Raw genomic sequence first — 19,963 nt, forward strand, 5'->3', positions numbered from 1 at the left:
GCTCGGCTGCTCGTCCTCCCTTCTGGGAGTGAGCACCTCAGGGTGCTCCTGCCCACTTTCACCCCAGAGGGATCCTTGGTTCCATGAGAAGAGCCACCAGCCACCCCCAGTGCCAGAGTCTATTGCTTTCGATGCCCACGGAAAGCACATGTGACCTTCAACATTCAGTTTCTAACAACACATTTTCCCAGTATTGTTCTGTGATGAATACCTGCACAGGTATGTGTTAAAAATACATGTTCAGAAGAGTAGCAACAGAAGGCCTTTCTGGCGTTTTAAGATGACCGTCACTTAGCGGCTAGAGTAGGGTGGGCTGTGTCCTGAAAGGGCAGAGATGGGCCTCCTGGGTGAAGGTGAGTGTGAGGAAACTGTGTGGGTGGCCTTGCTGTCGAGAAGCTTCCTCACCCTCTGCGTACATCTTCATAAAGAGCACCCAAGTCATGCACAGTAGTGCTGGAATCTTTGAGATGCCTGTTCCTGTCTAGTCGCAGCTCCTCTCCCTCAGCCACTGTCTTGGAGCTTAGGCCTGTCATTTTCTTGCTTTTCTTTCTTATTTTACTTCCTATGTACAGTTCCCTAAGCATTTGTTGTTTAGCTTTGCTTTTTAAAAATCTTTGTTTAGTTGCTAAGTCATATGGGACTCTTTGTGATCCTATGGACTGTAGCCCGTCCGGCTCCTCTGTTCATGGGATTTTCTAGGCAGGAATACTGGAGTGGGTTGCTGTTTCCTTTTCCAGGGGGTCTTCTCGATCCAGGGATCGAACCCACATCTCCTGCATTGGCAGGCAGATTCTTTACCACTGTGCTACCTGGGAAGCCCCTTTAAAATCTTTATGTATATGCAAAAAGAATCAGGCGATATAATATATATATATATATATATATATATAAATGTTCTTGCATGATTTCTGATTTTTGCTTAGTATTCTTATTCCTTGTAATGCATTATTTTTGATGATTCTTATAGCTATAGTTCATTACTTTGAATTCCTCTGTAATATTCCACTGGACAAATATACCACAATATGATAGCTGATGGAATATTACACAACAGTAAAAATAGTCTTTTCTAATGTTGACAGGGGCCTAGTGATAAAGAATCCGTCTGCTAGTTTAGGAGATGTGGGTTTAATCCCTGGGTTGGAAACATCCCCTGGAGAAGGAAATGGCAACCCACCCCAGCATTCTTGCCTGGGAAATCCCATGGACAGAGGAGCCTGATCGCCACAGTCCATGAGGTCACAAAGGAATTGGTCGAGACTTAGTGATGTTGACTGACATTGGGGTTGCTAAGTTGCTTTTTTCCACAGCTTTATCAAGGTCTGGTTTATGTTCCATAACTTTCATCTGTTGTAAGTAAATGCTGTTGATTTACAATTTTTGTGGTTTTAGTAAGTGCAGAGAGTTGTGCAGCTGTGGCCCCCAATCCAGTTTTCGAGCATTTCCCCTACCCTCAAGAGTTCTCTTGTGTCGTTACTGGGGTGTCATTGCGAGGCTGACCTGACACCCACAGCTGGCAAGCGTGTGTGCGGTTCTCTTTCCAGAGGCGGGCGGAGCAGGTCCCCCGCTGCTGTCAGTGCGTTTTAAATCGCTGCTACTAACGTGTAAGAGGGTCTTCGTTCAGCATTGGGTCTCAGGTTTTGTTTTGTACTGTGTGTGTTTACAGTAGTTTTGAGATGTAATTCACATGCCATTGGTTTTGTCTTGGTTTGTTTTAAAGCTGACTTGCCAAAGTTTTCAGTTGTGTGGTACTTAAACTTGCATACTGACCCCTGATTCTTACCATTTCACAGGTTTGGTGCCCAATGTCTCCTGAGTTCTACCGGGAGTACGTGGCAATCAAAACCAAGAAACGGATCTTGCTGTACACCATGAATCCCAACAAATTCAGAGCTTGCCAGTTTCTGATCAAGTTTCATGAACGGAGGAATGACAAGATTATTGTCTTTGCTGACAACGTGTTTGCTCTGAAGGAATATGCCATTCGACTGAACAAGTAAGAATTGAAATGTTAGAGTTGGCCTCAAAAGCCCGTTTATCTTCCCCATGTGAGAGTGCAGAAGGTGACTTTTTTCTCGAAGCTCTCAGGAACTTTTTAATATCTGAAGGTCTAGTTTTATGTTCCGAGGGACCACATGAGACAGAGGAGCAGTGATCAGAGTCAGAGGTCGGTGTGTATAGAAGAGAGGGCCTGGTCACTGTGAGCCAAGAGAGCAAGTGCTGCTTTGGGGCTGGGCTCCGAAGGTGGGCACTAGTTGGCATCTGGAGTTTCAGGTTGAGTGGCACTGTGATTGGAGATGAGATCAGACAATATGGACTAGGGGCCGGGAAGGCAAGGCAGACTGAACCAGCATCCCAGGTATGGCCCAGCATCTAGAAAGAGCTTCTTAGGAAACACCCAGCAGAGTCCTTGTTACAGCCTCACCCAGATACTACTGAAAATTTGAAAATTTCCTGCCAAGGAAAGAGGAAGAGACCTGTGCTTCTTTACAGTGATACAGGGCTTCAGGTGCTGTGAGTGTAGCAGAAGACAAGGTCCTCCAGCCTGAATTTTTATGTCGGTGGGGAGGGTGGATACAGACAGCTGCTCTTCATCACCTCAGCCACAAGAGATGATTGTATTAGTCTCATGTTACAGACGAGAAAACTGGGACACAGACTGAGTTTCTCAAATTTCTAAAACTGGACCTTACTGTAATGTAGGAAACATTTTATGTTTTATCAAAGTAACATAGGCCGTTAAGAAAACTAGTAGTTCCTTGCACCTGTCTTCCTAGTCAAAATTCCTTGTTCCCCAGAGGTGGATACTTTCAACTCTTTTCTCTATCTTCCTTCCTATTTCTAAGTAATAATTTGTATAGCAATTTCTTGATGATTAATTATTGAAATTGCCTATTAATTTCCTACCATGGGAGTGGTGGATTTAGCCTTCTTACATATGTTGTTGCATCCCCTCTCCCCACTCCATCCACACAATATGTTTGGGACTAAGTTAGTTTCAATGTTACATTTTTACCTTTTTTTTATTAGTTCTATATTTTTTTAATTTATTTTTTTATTGAAGGATAATTGCTTTACAGAATTTCACTGTTTTCTGTCAAACACCAACATGAATCAGCTGTAGGTACATATAAATTCCCTCCCTTTTGAACCTCCCTCCCATCTCCCTCCCCATCCCACCCCTCCAGGTTGATACAGAGCTCCTCTTTGAGTTTCCTGAGCCATACAGCACATTCCTGTTGGCTGTCTATTTTATATATGGTAATGTAAGTTTCCCTGTTACTCTTTTTACACATCTCACCCTCTCCTCCCCTCTCCCCGTGTCCACAAGTCCATTCTCTATGTGTGTTTCTCCATTGCTGCCCCGTAAATAAATTCTTCAGAACCATTTTTCTAGCTTCCATGTTTGTGTGTTAGAATACGATATTTGTGCTCGCTTCAGCAGCACATCTACTAGTATACGATATTTATCTTTCTCTTTCTGACTCACTTCAGTCTAGGTTCATCCACCTCATCAGAACTGACTCAAATGCATTCCTTCTTATGGCTGAGTAATAGTCCATTGTGTATATGTACCACAACTTTATCCATTCATCTGTTGATGGATATCTAGATTGCTTCCTTGTTCTAACTAATGTCAGTGTTACATTATTTTGACTGTGTAAGTATTGTTCAAGGCAGGCAGCGTACTGTGATTACAGTTTTTATTAACATTTTGTTTCTTCCTAGATTTAATAGTTACCTTGTCATTACTTTTGCTTGGTTTTCTATGTAATTACCAAGTTACAGACTTGGTAATTTTCAGACTCCTCATAAAATTCCCTCTCAGAAGGGTCAGATCTTTCTCTGATCGGATCCCTTCAGATGCTTCATCTTCCTGTCTTGCTCTGGTCTGCTTGCTCTCTAGGACTTGAGATGCTGCCTGTTACCTTTGGGCATGCCTCTGATAACATCCTGTGAATTCCTTGTACCTCTTCCCTGTGTTGAAGCCCCTGTTGCCGCATCTCAGGTCTCCTCTTTCTTGGTCACTCATTTTGGTGGAGTGTATCCTTATAGTTGATTTCTGAGAGAAGGTATGTAGAGGAAAATTTCATAAGAATTTGCTTGCAGATGTCATTATTCACTCTCACACTTGGTGAGTAGCTTGATGGGGCCTCAGAATGTCAGGTAGGGCTATTTTCTCGGCTTCCAATGCAGCTGCTTGCAAGCCTGCTTGATGCTCTTCTGACTCCTATCTGTATGTGATTTGTTGTGGTGATGATGGGTTTTCCTTCTCTCAAGAGGGTTTTAGAATCTTTTTTTCATTTTTGGAAGTTTGAAAACAGTGTGACTAGTATGATCTTTTTTTCTTTCATTACGATATATGCAGTAGATACTTTTCAGTCTGAAAACTCGTGTCCTTCAATTCAGAGAAGTTCTGTTTTTTCTTTGTTACTCATCTTCTGTGTTTTCTCTTCTCTTTTTTTTTGAGGGGTGAGAGGGCTGTGCTATGTGGCATGTGGGATTTTAGTTCCCCAACCAAGGATCAAACCCATGCCCCCTACATTGGAGTCTTAACCACTGAACTGCCAGGGAAGTTCCTTTTCTCTCTTTCTGAATTCCTGCTGGTCAGGTGTTAGATCTTCTGGGCACCTTCTCCAGTTCCTTCCCGCCCCCCCGCCTGTTTTTTGGTCGTGCCATGTAGCTTATCCTTGACCAGGGATTGAACCCAGGCTAAGGCAGTGGAAACACTGAGTCCTAACCACTGGACCCCTAGGGAGCTCCCATCTTTCTCTTATTTTTTATCCCTTTGTCTACTAACTCTGTTGAAGCTTTTGTTAATTTCCAAGAGTTCTTTATTGTCCACTGTTCTTGTTTTTTGAGTAAGTATGGTGTCTTCTCTGTGGCTATTAAAGTTTTGAAGCTTTCTTCTATTCCCCACACCACCTCTCTTTTCTTCAAGTGTCTTGTTTCAGCTCTGTCTTTCGAGCCCATCTTGTGATTTTTGGTGATCTTTGGCTCTTACTTTCTTATTTAAGGGTGAGTCACTAAAAAGCTGGTTGACCTTTCTGTATAGCTTGGTGGATTTGCCAGCCTCTAGACCTCTCCATTATCAGGCATGGGCCTGGCCAGTTTGTCAAGCAGTTGCCAGATGTCAGTATCTCAGGGTCCTTTTGGGCTGGAAAGTTTCTCCCGAGAGGAATCTTACCGTTTCCTAGATACCAGCCCATGGCAAGGAGGGGAATGGGGAATCCCTGTCTTTCTTCAATTTACTCTTGCTTTACCCTCAGCTCTGCCTGAAGGCAAAAGGTCTCCCTGAGTGTGTTCAGAATCTAGAAAGTACATCTCCAGTTTCCTGCCGGGTGGGCAGAGGCCTGCTTGGCAGCGGGAGTTGGGATCTGACACTGTTGCTTGCACATACAGTCTGTCAGTCTTCCCGTCTGTAATCCTGCCCTGACGCCTACCTTCTGAGGCAACTGGTGATTCGATCTTGAGCCCTTTTGTGTTCTGTGTAGAAGACTGGCTTGTTCTGTGTCGGCCCGGGCGTCTGCTTCTGTGCTCTACCCTTTTGTTCTACTCTCTCTTAGAGTTACCACCACCTATCTCAGGATTCTTAGATCTAGTGGGTGTTCAACAAATGTGAGGTCCTTTTCCTGGAGGATGGTTACCCTTCTGTTTCATTTCCTATATGAGGGAACCTTCCCCGTGGCTCAGACAGTAAAGAATCTGCCTGTAATGCAGGAGACCCAGGTTTGATTCCTGGGCCGGGAAGATCCCCTGGAGAAGGGAATGGCTACCCACTCCAGTATTCTTGCCTGGAGAATCCCATGGACAGAGAAGCCTGGCGGGCCACAGTCCATGGGGTCGCAAAGAGCTGGACACGACTGAGCGACTGACACTTTGACTCAGAGACTGAGGGCTTGCCACTATATGAGTTGTTTTTTCTGATGATGATCAAGGAGAAAAAAGAGCCACCTAAAAACCTAGATATCAAGAGACAGACTGTTCTGAAAAGTGCAGATTCCCGCCCTTTTTCATAGCATGAACACCCAGAAAATAATAGATTTGTAGGGTTCTCCAAACACTCTGGTAAGCCATGCTTGCAGGATTGGGGAAGCATCCAGCTGTCCCAGGCCTTGCCCGACTTCCCCATAGGCCAGGGGACTGCTCTCTCGGTACACCTGTTACCAGTTTACAGCACAGTGTTAGGAAGTGTGTGTGAAATACCAGAAGCAGTGCTTCCTAGGCCTCCCAGGGAGCTGGTGGGCCTGAATGGTGGAACAGCCACTTGAGTTCAGCGTCCTCTGGCTCCCAACCTCAGGTGTAAGTTGGGAACATGCAGCCCCCCTTGTACAGATCTGAGGAATACTGGCAGGTATGGATTTTCCCCAAAACACGGAGCCCACCTCTGTTTGGTGTGGGCGGGCCCTGCGTACTCGCTTGCTGTCCTCATTGTCCTTGTCGTTGCCGTCATCGCTCTATCATTACCGCCCCTGTGGAAGCTACAAAAACCACGTCATTATAGGAAGAGTAGAGGAATGGCACTGCCAGATGCCAAGAGGTGATAACCAGCGAGGTTGTCAGAAAGGGTTGTGCCCTGTGGTAGCTGGAAACTAGTGAGAAGTGCTTTGAACGTAGCATTACAGGGAGTCATGGGAAGTTCTGGGAGGGGTTCTGTTCTCCTTTCTTGGAGAATGCCTGTTTCATTTGGAAATGGTTCCTTCTAGGTTTTTGTTTGCAAATAGCAATGTTTTCTTTTTTTCCTGCTGTGCTTCATGGAATCCAGGGGATTCTCTTTGTATAGACACTAAGCTTAGAGTGAGAGATGTGGGAGGAGGAAGGAGCACAGTCCAAAAACGAAAGAATAAAGGGAGAATCCTGAAGAGAATGGTGACCTGCACCTTGGCTCAGAGGGGAAGGGGTGGCGGCAGTGGGGGCATGTTTTTTATGGGTCTCTTCCTGATGTTCTTCCATGACAGAGGTCTTCCTGGGAGGGGGAAACCTTGCGAGAGCTCCCTTTCCCTCTGACATGCTTTCAGGATAGTCGAGGAGCAAGGAGTGCTTCTGTGGTCTTCCCAACATAGATTTGTTCTTCTCTAGACCCTATATCTATGGTCCTACGTCCCAGGGAGAAAGGATGCAGATTCTCCAGAATTTCAAGCATAACCCCAAAATCAACACCATCTTCATATCCAAGGTCAGTGTGGCATGCGGCAGCCCCGGGGCCTGGGGGCAGCTGGGTGATCTCTGGGCAGTGCATTGGGGTTTGTTGAAGGAACATCACACATCAGTTTTCATTCCCGTGTATTCAGTGTCTAGGGACATGGGAATGTTGTTTGGCAGGAAGTAGAAGCAGCAGATGTAGTTTTAGTGTATATAGTCTACATTCCTAATTCAAGGAGTATGCACTCTAGCAAGTCCTTTTGTATGACTTAAGCTTTTTCTACCTCTTTTTGGGATACAGGAATTTTAAGTTGTATTTTTTTCGTATAAAGGGGAAAGTTCACTAAATACTCTGACAAAGGGAGGCATGTGGATGAGGTTCTCTTTGTGGGGTTGGAGATTCCTGCGGGTCATGGGCAACCTTTGTCCTAGCTCCTGTGTGCCTTGGGGGTGAGTGGTGAATGTAAACACAGTACAAGGTCACGTAGGTCCAGCTTGGTGATGCTTTTAATTTGCAGTTAGAAGTGGTAGCCTGACAGTTTAGAATAGTCGTTTAGACCAGAGAAACCCCCTCCTTTAAAGTGCCTTCCCTATAGAGAACTCAAGGTCTTTGTTTTTGATAAGCCCAAGTTAACTCGGCATTTCCCTGAAGCATTGGGTCTACAGTGGTGGGGAGCCTTGGCATTCTCCTGCTAAATGCCTTGGAAAAGGATGAGGGTGTCAGGCAGTAGGAGGAAGACACACTGCTGCCGACCATAGCCAGGATCTTTCCCCTTTAGAAACCCTGCTGAGTGGAAGGGAGGAGGAAATTTCATGTCAGCCAATTTGGTGATCCAACCAGTCCATCCTAAAGGAGATCAGTCCTGGGTGTTCATTGGAAGGACTGTTGTTGAAGCTGAAGCTCCAATACTTTGGCCACCTGATATGAAGAGCTGACTCATTTGAAAAGGCCCTGATGCTGGGAGGGATTGGGGGCAGGAGGAGAAGGGGACGATAGAGGATGAGATGGTTGGATGGCATCACCAACACAATGGACATGGGTTTGGGCAGACTCTGGGAGTTGGCGATGGACAGCGAGGCCTGGCGTGCTGCTGTTCATGGGGTCACAAAGAGTCGGACACGACTGAGCAACTAAACTGACTGAACTGACTTAGATTAGAATGACCCAAAGCCCCAAAGAAATGAGATTTACCTATAAAGTGATCATAGATGGATCAGTAAATACCAAGCTTTGATTTCTGTGTCTGGAGACCTTGATTGTTGGACCTTCCCCTGTCCGCCAAGCTAGGGCAGCTACCCTGACCCAGAATCCAGCCCACTGAAGGCAGTGGCCCCTACCAGGTCACGTGTCCAGCTTGTGCTGTTGGCCTCAGTGCCCTCGAGTTAAGATTGTGGATGGTTTTGTGCAGACCCAGTTCTGTTGCAAAAAATGAAAAGCATCACTCAGAGTGTTGATCGGGCCCTCTTGTCTCTGGGCCTTAGCAGCTCGCACTAGGACTGTTGCTGAGACAGATGGTTAGGATCTGGGTCCTGACAGCTTCTGTAAGACACCTTTCAGGAAGCGCACTAGGTCCTAGAGACCTGCTTGTGTCTGAGGGCCCCTGGTATAGACTGAGATGGTAGTGATTTTTCTAAATTATCTACAGAGATTATTTAAATTTGAGGCTAGTTGAATTTTTTTTCCTCTTTGTCTCACATTAAAAACCTTCCCAAGCTCACAGCTGTCTCATTTCTGCAGGTGGGTGACACATCATTCGATTTGCCAGAAGCAAATGTTCTCATTCAGATTTCCTCTCATGGCGGCTCCCGGCGGCAGGAGGCCCAGAGGCTAGGGCGAGTGCTCCGAGCAAAAAAAGGTACCTTCTCCAGGGCTTTTTTCCACCCACTTCTGTGCCGTGCCTGTGTGTTCGTGAGGGCGAGCTTGTGCTCCTGGGTTAGGCAGACTCTAAAGGTGGCGGGGTGTAGGGGTTCCAAAGCAAGGGACAGGGTCTCCTTACTATTGTTATTTCTGAGGCGTTGGGAGTGAGTATCTGGATGTTTTCCATGGCAGCTGTCTGGGACTCATGGTCTGAGCTGAGCGTTTATGTCCGTGGAAAAGGGAGCTGGGAGGCAGTGTTGAATCGTGTGGCTGTAGACGGAGAAAGCAGCACTTTGGCCACGAGGGGATGTATGGAGCTGGAAGGTGTCCTCCGAACCTCGAGTTAAGAGCACGGGGAGAGCTTGGCAGGAGCAGCCGCAGGGTGGCTACCTTGCTCACACCCTGTGAAGAATGGTCCTCTGAGTGGCAGCTAATAGAAGCTCAGCAAGTGAGGAAGCAAGAGGCATGGAGCTTCTGCTTGGTAATTGCAGTAAAGAGGCCTGGACCCCCATCGTGGGCAGAGTAGAGACCGAGATTGCTGTCCTCCAACATCCTCCTAAGGCCGCATAGATCCTACAAGAGTGACACAGGCCCTGTCCTCAAGGGAGTCACACTCATCTCAGGAAGAGCTTGGACTGTTAGGATTTTTGAAAATGATAAGATTGATGAGCACGTGTTAACATTATACTGCATTTGAGTATATTTAGGAAGCAGCTAATTGATTGTGACTAAAATGGAGACAGGGCAAGCTGTCGGAATAGCAAACGTGGACTTGGGCACCAGACCAACTGTGTGACCTTGGATAAGTAACTTGCCCCTCTCAGCACAGCAAATTGGTTTCTCATCCAAAGCAGGATTGACTCTGTATCTTTCAGGGCTATTATGAGGAATTCTACGTTACAGAATATAGTGATGGTTGTTGTTTAGTTACTGAGTTGTGTCTGACTCTTTTGTGACCCCATGTACTATAGCCCTCCAGGCTCCTCTGTCTGTGGGATTTTCCAGGCAGGAATACTGGAGTGGATTGCCATTTCCTTCTCCAGGGGATCTTCCTGACCCAGGGATCGAACCAGTCTCCTGTATTGCCGGTGGATTCTTAACTGCTGAGCCGCCAGGGAGGCCCCCAGAATATAGTAGACTCCTGGAAAAATCTGACTCCTATATGTGAAAATGACTCTCTAACTTACTCGTTACTCTTTATCACACACAAACAAATCTAATTTGAACGGCTCTTTGATTTTGTTTTTTAAAGTACTGTTTGACTCATTTTACAAAGCTAGTATTACCCTGATAACAAAACTAGAAAAGTTCATTACAGAAAAGGACAGACCAAATAGCCTATGAATACAGATGTAAAAATCCTCAAAAAAATACTAGGAAATGAAATTCAGCCCCACATTAAAAGGATCATTCGCCATGATCAAGTGGGATTTACCCCTGGGATGCAAACATACACAACATACACAAATCAATAAATGTGATACCTCATACTGTAGAATTAAGGGGAAAAATTCATATGATCATTTCAGTAGATGGAGAAGAGGCTTTTGAAAAAAGTCAGCATCTGTGTGTAATAAAAACTCTTAACAGATTAGATGTAGGAGGAATGGGTGTGCACGCTCAGTCTCTCGGTCACATCCGACTCCTGGGGCTCCACTAGGCTCCTCTGTTGGTGGAATTTTCCAGGCAAGAATACTGGAGTGGATTGCCATTTCCTCCTCCAGAGGATCTTCCTGACCCAGGGATCAAACCCATGTCTCCTGTGTCTACTGCATTGACAGGTGGATTCTTTACCACTGAGCCAGCTGGGAATCCCATAGGAGGAAAGTACCTCAGCATAATAAAGGCTGCATATGATAGGCCCACAGCTGACATCACACTTAACAGTGAAAAGTTTGAAAGGTTTTCCTCTGAGATCAGGAGCAAGACAAGGACACCCGCTGTCATCTGTTCATTATACTGGAAGTCCTAACCAAAGCAGTTAGGCATGAAAAAGATATAAAAGGCATCAGAATTGAAGAAGAAGAGTAAAATTTTCTCTATTTGCATGTGACATGATTTTATAGGTAGAAAACCCTAAACACTTTACCAAAACTGTTAGATATATTCAGCAAGTTCAGTTAAGTTACTGGATACAAAGTTAACATTCAAAAATCAGTAGCATTTTTATACACTAATGACAAATTGTCTAAAAGGAAAAAGTAAAATTATTCCATTTACAAGAGCATCGAAAACAACAAAATATTTAGAAGTAAATGTAACCAAGGAGGTGAAAGAGCTGCAAGACACTGAGGAAAGAAATGGAAGAAAATACAAATGAACAGAAAGTATCCTTTGTTCCTGGACTGGAAGAATTAATGTTGTTAAATCTATATTACCCAAAGCCATCTTTAGGTTGAGTGCAATCCCTATTAAGTCTTAACTGGAATTTTTAAAGAAGTAAAAATAATAGTCCTAAAATTTATATGGTACCACAGAAGACCCTAAATAGCCAGAGTAGTTCTGAGAAAGAGCAAAGCAAGAGGCATCACACTTCTGATTTTAAGTTATTTAATAAAGCTTTGGCTATCCAAAGAGTGTGTTACTGGTATAAAAAGAGATTATAGAGCAGTGAAACAGAATCCAAAGCCCAGAAATGAACCCATGCAAGAGAGCTGAGAATATCCAATGGAGTGAAAGACAGTGTCTTTAATAAATGGTGTTGGGAAAATTGGATATCCACATATAAAGAATGAAACTCGACCCCTGTCTTTCACCACTAGCAAAAATCCTCTCAAGATGAATTAAAGACTTAAGTGCAAGACTGGAAACCATGAAACTCCTAAAGGAAAACATAGGAAAAAGATGCTCCCTTGACGTGGATCTTGGCAGTGTTTTTTTGACTGCCAAGTCAATAGTTGTCTACATGAAACTAAAAAGCATCTTCACAGCAAAAGAAATAGTCCAACAAAATGAAAAGGCAGGGACTTCCTTGGTTGTCCAGTGGTTAAGACTCTGCCTTCCAATCAGGGGCTGTGAGTTTGATCCCTGCTCAGGGGACTAAGGTCCTATGTGCTGTAGGGCAACTGAGCCCATGTGCCACACGGAAAGATCGCGCATGCCACAGTGAAGACCCTGCATGTCTCAACTAAGACCCGATGCAGCCAAATAAATTTTTTTTTTTAAATAATGAAAAAGCAATGTATGGAATGGGAGAAAATATGTGCAAATCATGTATCTAATAAGGAGTTAATATCCAATATATAAAGACTTCATACAACCCAATAGCAAAAAGACCCAAATAATTCAATTAAAAGCTGGGCAAAAGACCTGAATAGACAGTTTTCCAAAGAAGATATACAAACAGCCAACAGGTATATGAAAAGGTGCTTATCGTCACTAATTATTAGGGAAGTGCAAATCAGCACCATGAGATCACTTCACACCTGTTAGAATGTTATCAAAAAGTCAGCAGTTAACATTTGTTAATCGCCAAGATGTAGAGGAATGGGAACCACTGTGTGCTGTGGGGAATGTAAATTGGTACGGCCGTTGTGAAAACAGTGTGACTGTCCCTTAAACAATTAAAGGTAGAGTTGCCATACAATTCAGCAATTCCACTTCTGGGTATATATCTGACAGAAATGAAGTCACTATGCCAAAGAGATATTTGTACCACCATGTTCATGTCAGCATTATTTTCAATAACCAAGACACGGTCCTGGTCTAAGTGTTCATCCGCAGATGGATGGATGAAGAAAATGTGGTGTGCATGCATGTGTGTGTGTCCATATATTGGGCTGGACAAAAAGTTCGTTCAGATTTGTCTGTAAGATGTTACAGAAAAACTGGAATGAAACTTTTGGCCAACCCAGTATAATAATCAGCCATAAAAAAGAAGGAAATCCTGCCATCTGTGACAGCATGGACGGACCTGGAGAATGTTAAGCTAGTTGGAATAAGTCAGGAAGAGAAATACTGTATGATTTCACTTATATTTGGAGTTTGCAAAAAAACAAACTTAGAGAAAAAGGTATCAAATTTGTGAGCACCAGAGAATGGGGATTTGGGAGTGGGGGATTTGAATGAATGTATTCGAAAGGTACGGACTTTCAGCTGTCAGGTAAATACGAACTGGAGATGTGAAGTGCAACATGACAGCTATAGTTTCCACTGCTGTATGTTATACTTGAAGTTGTTCAAGGGTACATTCTCAAAGTTCTCATCACAAGGAAAAAGCCATTTTTTTTCTTTTTTTTTGTATGTGTGTTACTGTGAAATGATGGATGTGAACTAAAGTTATTGAGGTAGTCATTTCACCATATATGTAAGTCATATCATTACGTGTATATAGCACTGTCAATTTTATCTCAATAAGACAAAAGAAAATATTTGTTATAAGATAATTAGCCCTTTTCTTTGCATCTCTGCACTCTTGGAAGACAAAGGAACAATTGAATTCAGAAGCAGTACGCAAATAATTAACTTACACTGAACTATGAAGCAAAAATATTCAGATTTTCCTGCAGGACCAGATTTTTAGGTTACCTTGTTTCTGTGATAATTCTGTTAGTATCTTTTCTCTGAGCCTTTTATTTTTTTAGTAGTTTGAGCTTAATATTTTCAGAAGGGTTATCCATATTGAAGCACCTATTAGTACCTCATTCTTGCTTATTGCTGAGTAATATTCTATTGTATGAACTTTTAAAATCCATTTATGGACATTTGGGGAGAAAGCAATGGTACCCCACTCCAGTACTCTTGCCTGGAAAATCCCATGGACGGAGGAGCGTGGGGGGCTGCAGTCCTTGGGGTCATGAAGAGTCGGACACAATTGAGCCACTTCATGTTCACGTTTCACTTTCACGCGTTGGAGAAGGAAATGGCAGCCCACTTCAGTGTTCTTGCCTGGAGAATCCCAGGGACGGGGGAGGCTGGTGGGCTGCCGTCTATGGGGTGGCACAGATTCGGACACGACTGAAGTGACTTAGCAGCATGGGCATTTGGATTATTTCTACTTTTTGGCACTTAGAATAGTGCTATGTTATGAAATTCATGTGCAAGTTTTGTATGGACATAAGTTTTTAATTCTCCTGGGTGTATCTTGGAGTGGGATTGTTGGTCATGTAGTAACTGTGTGTTTAACACTTAAGTAAACTGCCAGGCTCTTACCCAAGTGGCTGCGGCATTCCACATTCTCACCAGCAGTGTGTGAGGATTGCAGTGTCTCCGCAGCCCTGACCACAGCTGTACTCACCTTTTTTATCCTCGCTATTCTGTGGTATTCGGTAGTATTTTGTCATGGTTCTGACTTGCATTTCCCTGACGACTAAGATAGTGAGCTTTTTCCATGTGCTCGTGGACACATGAATCTTCTTTGTATATCTGCTTTGGGGAGATGTCTGTTCAGATCTTTTTTCCTGTATATAACTGGTTTGTCTTTTCATTATTGGGTTGTAATAGTTTTTTTAGGCCTTAGGTGCAAATCCCTTATCAGATGTATGCTTTGTAAATGTTTTTCCCAATTCTATGAGTTGTTTTCTCACTTTTTTAATGGTGGCCTTTGAAGCACCAAAGTTTTTGATTTTGTTGAAGTCCTTGTGCAAAGTCAGGGCAGTGACCCCTCTGACTGTAGTGCTCTCCCACTGCAGGACTTACTTTTTTTTTTTGCCACTTTATTTTTTTTAATTAACTATTTTTTAATTGAAGGATAATTGCTTTACAGAACTTTGTTGTTTTCTGTCAGACATCAACAAGAATCAGCCATAGATACCCTCCTGAGCCACGGACCCTTCGTTCCTGGCATTCTAACGGCTCATGTCATCCTTTTTCATGCCCTCCCCCCAGGGATGGTTGCAGAGGAGTACAATGCCTTCTTCTACTCGCTGGTATCCCAGGACACGCAGGAAATGGCCTACTCAACCAAGCGGCAGAGGTTCTTGGTAGATCAAGGTTACAGCTTCAAGGTATGTATCCATTTTGGTCTCTGGTCAGAGTCGGACTGAGGCTTTTTTCTACCCAGTCCTCCATGAGAAGTGGAGGCCACTGTCAGCACAAGCGTGGGACAGGCCTCCGCCAGGCACAGAATATTAGGGGACTGGGGGCCCTACCTCAGACTCCTCTTCTGCTTCCAACCTCTCAGGGAACGGGGCCTTTGAAGCAAGCAACATGTGGAGTTTCAGCTTGTTAACTTTTTATAGTCATCTTGCAAAAAAAAAATCCCATTAGATGTTGGTGGGAAAAATGTGCTAACCTAGTAGAACCTGAGATGCCAAGGAACTGTGGCCACCACTGTGTTAGTGTGAACCCCTTGGGTTTACTTTCTCAGGCGTTCCCTCCAGTAGCTGGGAGAGCTCCGTCCTTAGTCATCTGGTGAGCCTCGGCTTCCGTGAGCCTCAAACATCAGGAGCCATCCATGTACTATATAAATCTGGTGTTCTAATAACTTGGGAAACTCTGAAGCTTTGGCTGACTTTCATTGGTGAAAGCATTTGCTTTCCTTCCTCTTGACACAGATAGTAAATTTATGCCAGGATTTAGTATCCCAACGGGGTTTTTTTGTTGTTGTTGTTTTTGTGGAGGGTACTGCAAGCAGGGGACTGAAAGGACATCTTAGAACATCCAGGTTCCCAGGTTCCTGACTTGTGGAAGACTGTAGGCTGCCTCTCCATCTACTTTAAATTGTATCTTCTTCAAATTATTTTAGGGTAGAACTAATCAGGGAACTAACAGAGTTCCCTTTATCACCTTAGACAAGAGGACAGGGTTGTCCGACCCTCCTCTTTCAGTCCGAGGCAGTGACACTTCTCAGACTTATGCTGAATTCTAGTTCAGGACACTTGGCACAGTTTTTTGAAGGATTTTCACTGTAACCTTTTTGTCTGTCTGTGTAACATTTGTGGTGATAACAGCATTCATACCTTCTGATTCCCAGGAGAGTCATAAGGGTAAGAGAAGCACTGAATCAGGAAGTGCTCTGGGTTCTTTGAGAGGTGAGCTTGACAAAGTGCTGAGCACGTGGTGGTCTGGGTTGGCGGGAGCTGCCTTTGCGTGCCTCACCGCGCTGGGAACAGCTGGGTTAGGGTTCCCAGAATCATGACCCTGGGGAGGAGCCCAGGGCAGAAGTGTCCCACATCTGTACTCCAGATCTGTGGCCAGCTGGAGGGCTCAGTCAGGTCCTTCCTTGTAGGAATTTTCTTTTAAAATTATGGGAAAATTAGAGAGGCAGGAGCAGAAAAGAAGTTCCTTTCACGTAATCAGTCCTCGCTTTCTGCAGGGATAGGTAGGCCTTGTAGTGAGTTGCCCCCAAGGAAGTGAAAACCAAATCTCCACCCTGCTGCTGTCCTTCTCTTTTAGAGAAAATACCCAGTCTTTGGTACATGCCCCTCCTGCTAGGAGCCCCAGGTGCCAGGCCTGGGGGTTGAGCACGTTCTTGAAGGGCGACAGGCTGTCCCCTCCAGTTCCTGGTCCCTCCCTTTACCTGGGGCGAGACAGGGAAGCTATGAGAATGGCAGCTTGGAGGTGGCCAGGATCCCGGAGACCTTCTGTAAGTGGTCATGTAGGTGCCATGTGTTGGGAGCAGATGCCCTAGAATTTGCTGAACCTTTCCTGCCTTGCAGGCCTTGGCTAAATAAGCTCCTTATTGAGGCGGCTCCTGAGACTGGCTCTGCACTGCCAGAAAGGAGCGCTCTGTTACTAGGCAGCTTCTCCGCTGGGCCTGAGCAGGGAGGCGACCAGACCAGATGAGCCTAGGAGAAGGTGGGATCGGACCAAGGGAGAGGAAACCAGAGGATTCCCCTCTACAGGTGATCACCAAGCTTGCTGGCATGGAAGAGGAAGACTTGGCATTTTCAACGAAAGAGGAACAACAGCAGCTCCTACAGAAGGTCCTGGCGGCCACTGACCTGGATGCTGAGGAGGAGGTGGTGGCAGGAGAATTTGGCTCCAAATCCAGCCAGGTGAGTGAGTAGGTGAGGCTCCAGATGTCAGTTCTCCTGAAGGACAGAGTCTTAGACACACATACAGCTTCACAGTTCTGTGTGTATGTGGTTTTTTTAAAACTTGGAAAGCATGGGAAATTGTAGAGAAGGAAATAATAGAAGTCATCCCTGTTAGCCTTTCTGTGTGTGTCTTATTTTACGTGTCTGAGCCCATGGTGAGTGTAGTTGTCTCCTGCTGTGCTCACGTAATAGTCTGGCATAAGTGTTTGTTAGTATTTGGATGTTGGAGCCCCGGCTCTCACTAGGGTGGTTGTGGGAAGGAGTGTGACGGACCTGGGGCTGCCCCTCTTGGCCTTGGGCAAGTCACCTCACCCCGGCTTCCTCCTCAGTAAGAACACAGCCTTCCAGCCTGTAAGACATGTCTGAGAAAGAACTCATATTGTAGTTTCAATATATATTTTGAAATATTTAGAGTTCTCTGCAAGCGTTCAACTTTTCAATTATTCTGCACATACTTATCGAATGCCTGTTGTTGTGCCAGGCAAATATAATATGGTATAACTAATGAAAGTATCACGATGAGGAATTCGTATCTGGCCCTTCCAAGGAGGGAAGTACTGCTTAACCAGGTGCGTTTGAAACTTAAGTTAGTGGTAGAGCTGAAAGGTGAGTGAGAGTGGAACAAGGGAAGAAGGAAGCTGTGTCACCTGGAGAGGTGCTGTGTGCCCTGCAACCTGAGACCTTCCTGTCCCCAGAGCCAGCGGTCGGGGGCTGGATCTTCTCCAGGGCACCCTCCATGGGTGCCCAGAGAAGCTTCCCGTTTCTGTCTGAAGGTGGTGTCAAGTCAATTCCGCTTCACAATGGGTCACCTAAGGTCAGGCTGCGGAAGGTGTGGCTTCAGCACCTGTCTGCATCCTTTGCTTGTAATCTGGTGCGAGTTGTGTGCCAAGCACTGGGTCAGACCCTTGTCCTGTGTGATTTCTGTTCACACCACATATGTCAAGCAGATGTGGTTATCCCCATTTTACACATGAGTTCATTGAGTTACAGACATTCAGTATTTGCCCAAGGCCACTCAGTGAGACATAAAACCAAGATTCAGGCCTGGGGCTTTCTGAGTTTCTGCTTGATTCAAAGTCTTATGGTAGGGTCTCAGGAAATTTGAAGGACTCCTGCCCTCACTGTTAAAATTCTGTTTAGAAATTGCCATTAAGAGAGGCAGTATGGTATTACGGTTAGGTACAGGGAATCTGAAGCATGGGTTCACGTCCCATCTCTAGAGAGCTGTGTGCTCTTGGACGAGTTACCTCATTTCTCTGTGTTTGTTTCCTCTTCTGTAAAATGAGCATTAGGATGATTGTGAGGATTCGGTAAGTTAAGACATGTAACAAATAAGTATAAGCTGCTTAGAGTAATACCCGAGACATACTAAGTAGTCAGTAAATGTTTATTTTAAAAATAATAAAATCTATGAAACTTAAACATTTTAAAGCTTACTATGACTATAAATGTGGAAGGGAGGGTGTTTCACCTTGGAAACTAACAGTGGGCCGGCTCCCCCGCAGGTGTCCCGGCGCTTTGGCACGATGAGCTCCATGTCTGGGGCCGACGACACGGTGTACATGGAGTACCACTCATCCCGGAGTAAGACTTCCACTAAGCACGTGCACCCGCTTTTCAAGCGCTTCAGGAAGTGACGCCCACAGGGTCATGTAGCTGAAGGCTGGATGCCCAGCACCAACATTGGAAAAGGATTTTAAACGTAGCATTTTCTTTCTACATCCATGTTCTTTCCAATAGCATTGGCCAAACCAATCTAGATTGGAGTATCTGTTAACTGCATTGAAGAAAATGCATCAAGAGATTGATTCTGTCTTCCTGGGTCATCCAGGGTTTAAAAGTGGGAATCGGGAGACTATATTTTTTGGGTTTTTTTTTTTCAGACCACTTTTCAGAATTGTGGGGGAGTGTTCATTCTTGTATATAAAAAGTTTGTAATATTTAGGTGTATTTATCTTAATGTTCTCCTGAATAAACAGAAGTGGGATGTTTAACCACTCTTCATTATAGGTGTTCTTATGAAGCCTTGCCATCAGTTATGTCTAGATGACAAACCTCCAGCAGGGTTTCAGTTGGTGTCAGGCCCAGAGAAGTAAGATGGGGCCAGTCTGCAGGGAACGCTAGAGAGACGAGAAGAGACTTGCCAGTTAGTGTACTGTGTTGCCGGGAAGGCCCTGTGAACCTGGGGAGGGTGGTCCGGAGCGAGCGAGGATTTTGAGCAGTTTGCAGTGCTGCCTGGCCCCTGGTCAGCTCACGTGTGTTCCACGGGAGGTACCCGCAGCTGTAGGCCCTCTAGTCACCTGAAGGCCATCACCTCCTTTCGGATCCACAGTGCACACAGATCCTGGTGGTTGATCTTCTTTGAGAGAATGATCTCTTATTTCTCCCTCAGGATACATTGTTGATGTTGCTACAAGGCTGGATTCCTCTTCCAATAGCACTTTAGTACCCTTGGATCTTTTTTTTAATTAATTAATTTAATTGGAAGATAATTAGATAATTCCTTTATAATATTGTGATGGGTTTTGCCATACATCAACATGACCCTTAGATCTTTAATGGCTGGTTCCTTTATTCTGAAAAATGTCTCTGGGCTTTTTTCCTCTTATTCCTAGTATGAAAGAAAAGGTGTTCTTTCATACCATAGAAGACAGACAGGCATGCACAAGGTCCTGAAGAGTGTGTTGCAGTGTTTTAAGGAGGCTCATTCTATATGACTAAGGCTTCCCAAGAGTCCTGCCTACCTCTTGCCGCTTGGCAGCAGCGTTTCCATTTGTCAGTGCCTTGTTGGGGAGAAGGCCACATTCATTTCATCAAGAGTGCTTTTAAGCAAGAGCCAGTTTCCCTGAATTCCACTTCTCTGAGCCGACCTTTCAGGACAAACACACTGTTACAGTCTGGCCAGCAGTTGGTGGTGACCCACAGAGAGCCAGCTGCTTTGTCCGTTCAAACCCTGCAGATGGCCCTGAGCAGCCAGACCTTC

The 19,963-nt window shown here is 44.8% G+C and overlaps 1 protein-coding gene across 1 annotated transcript in view; it reads left to right on the top strand.

Annotated features, from left to right (window-relative positions):
- Positions 1 to 18,974, top strand: part of ERCC3 (ERCC excision repair 3, TFIIH core complex helicase subunit) — a 29,005-nt gene extending 10,031 nt beyond the window's left edge. The window contains exons 10-15 of the mRNA XM_070475843.1: positions 1,794 to 1,996; positions 7,081 to 7,177; positions 8,882 to 8,999; positions 14,828 to 14,946; positions 16,786 to 16,938; positions 18,486 to 18,974. Of these exons, the coding sequence (XP_070331944.1) occupies positions 1,794 to 1,996; positions 7,081 to 7,177; positions 8,882 to 8,999; positions 14,828 to 14,946; positions 16,786 to 16,938; positions 18,486 to 18,617 (822 nt within the window). The 3' untranslated portion in view covers positions 18,618 to 18,974. The remainder of the gene's footprint in view (positions 1 to 1,793; positions 1,997 to 7,080; positions 7,178 to 8,881; positions 9,000 to 14,827; positions 14,947 to 16,785; positions 16,939 to 18,485) is intronic.
- Positions 18,975 to 19,963: the final 989 nt, after the last annotated feature.

This window comes from Odocoileus virginianus, chromosome 13, assembly GCF_023699985.2.
Source record: "Odocoileus virginianus isolate 20LAN1187 ecotype Illinois chromosome 13, Ovbor_1.2, whole genome shotgun sequence".
In the NCBI taxonomy this organism is placed as follows: domain Eukaryota; kingdom Metazoa; phylum Chordata; class Mammalia; order Artiodactyla; family Cervidae; genus Odocoileus; species Odocoileus virginianus.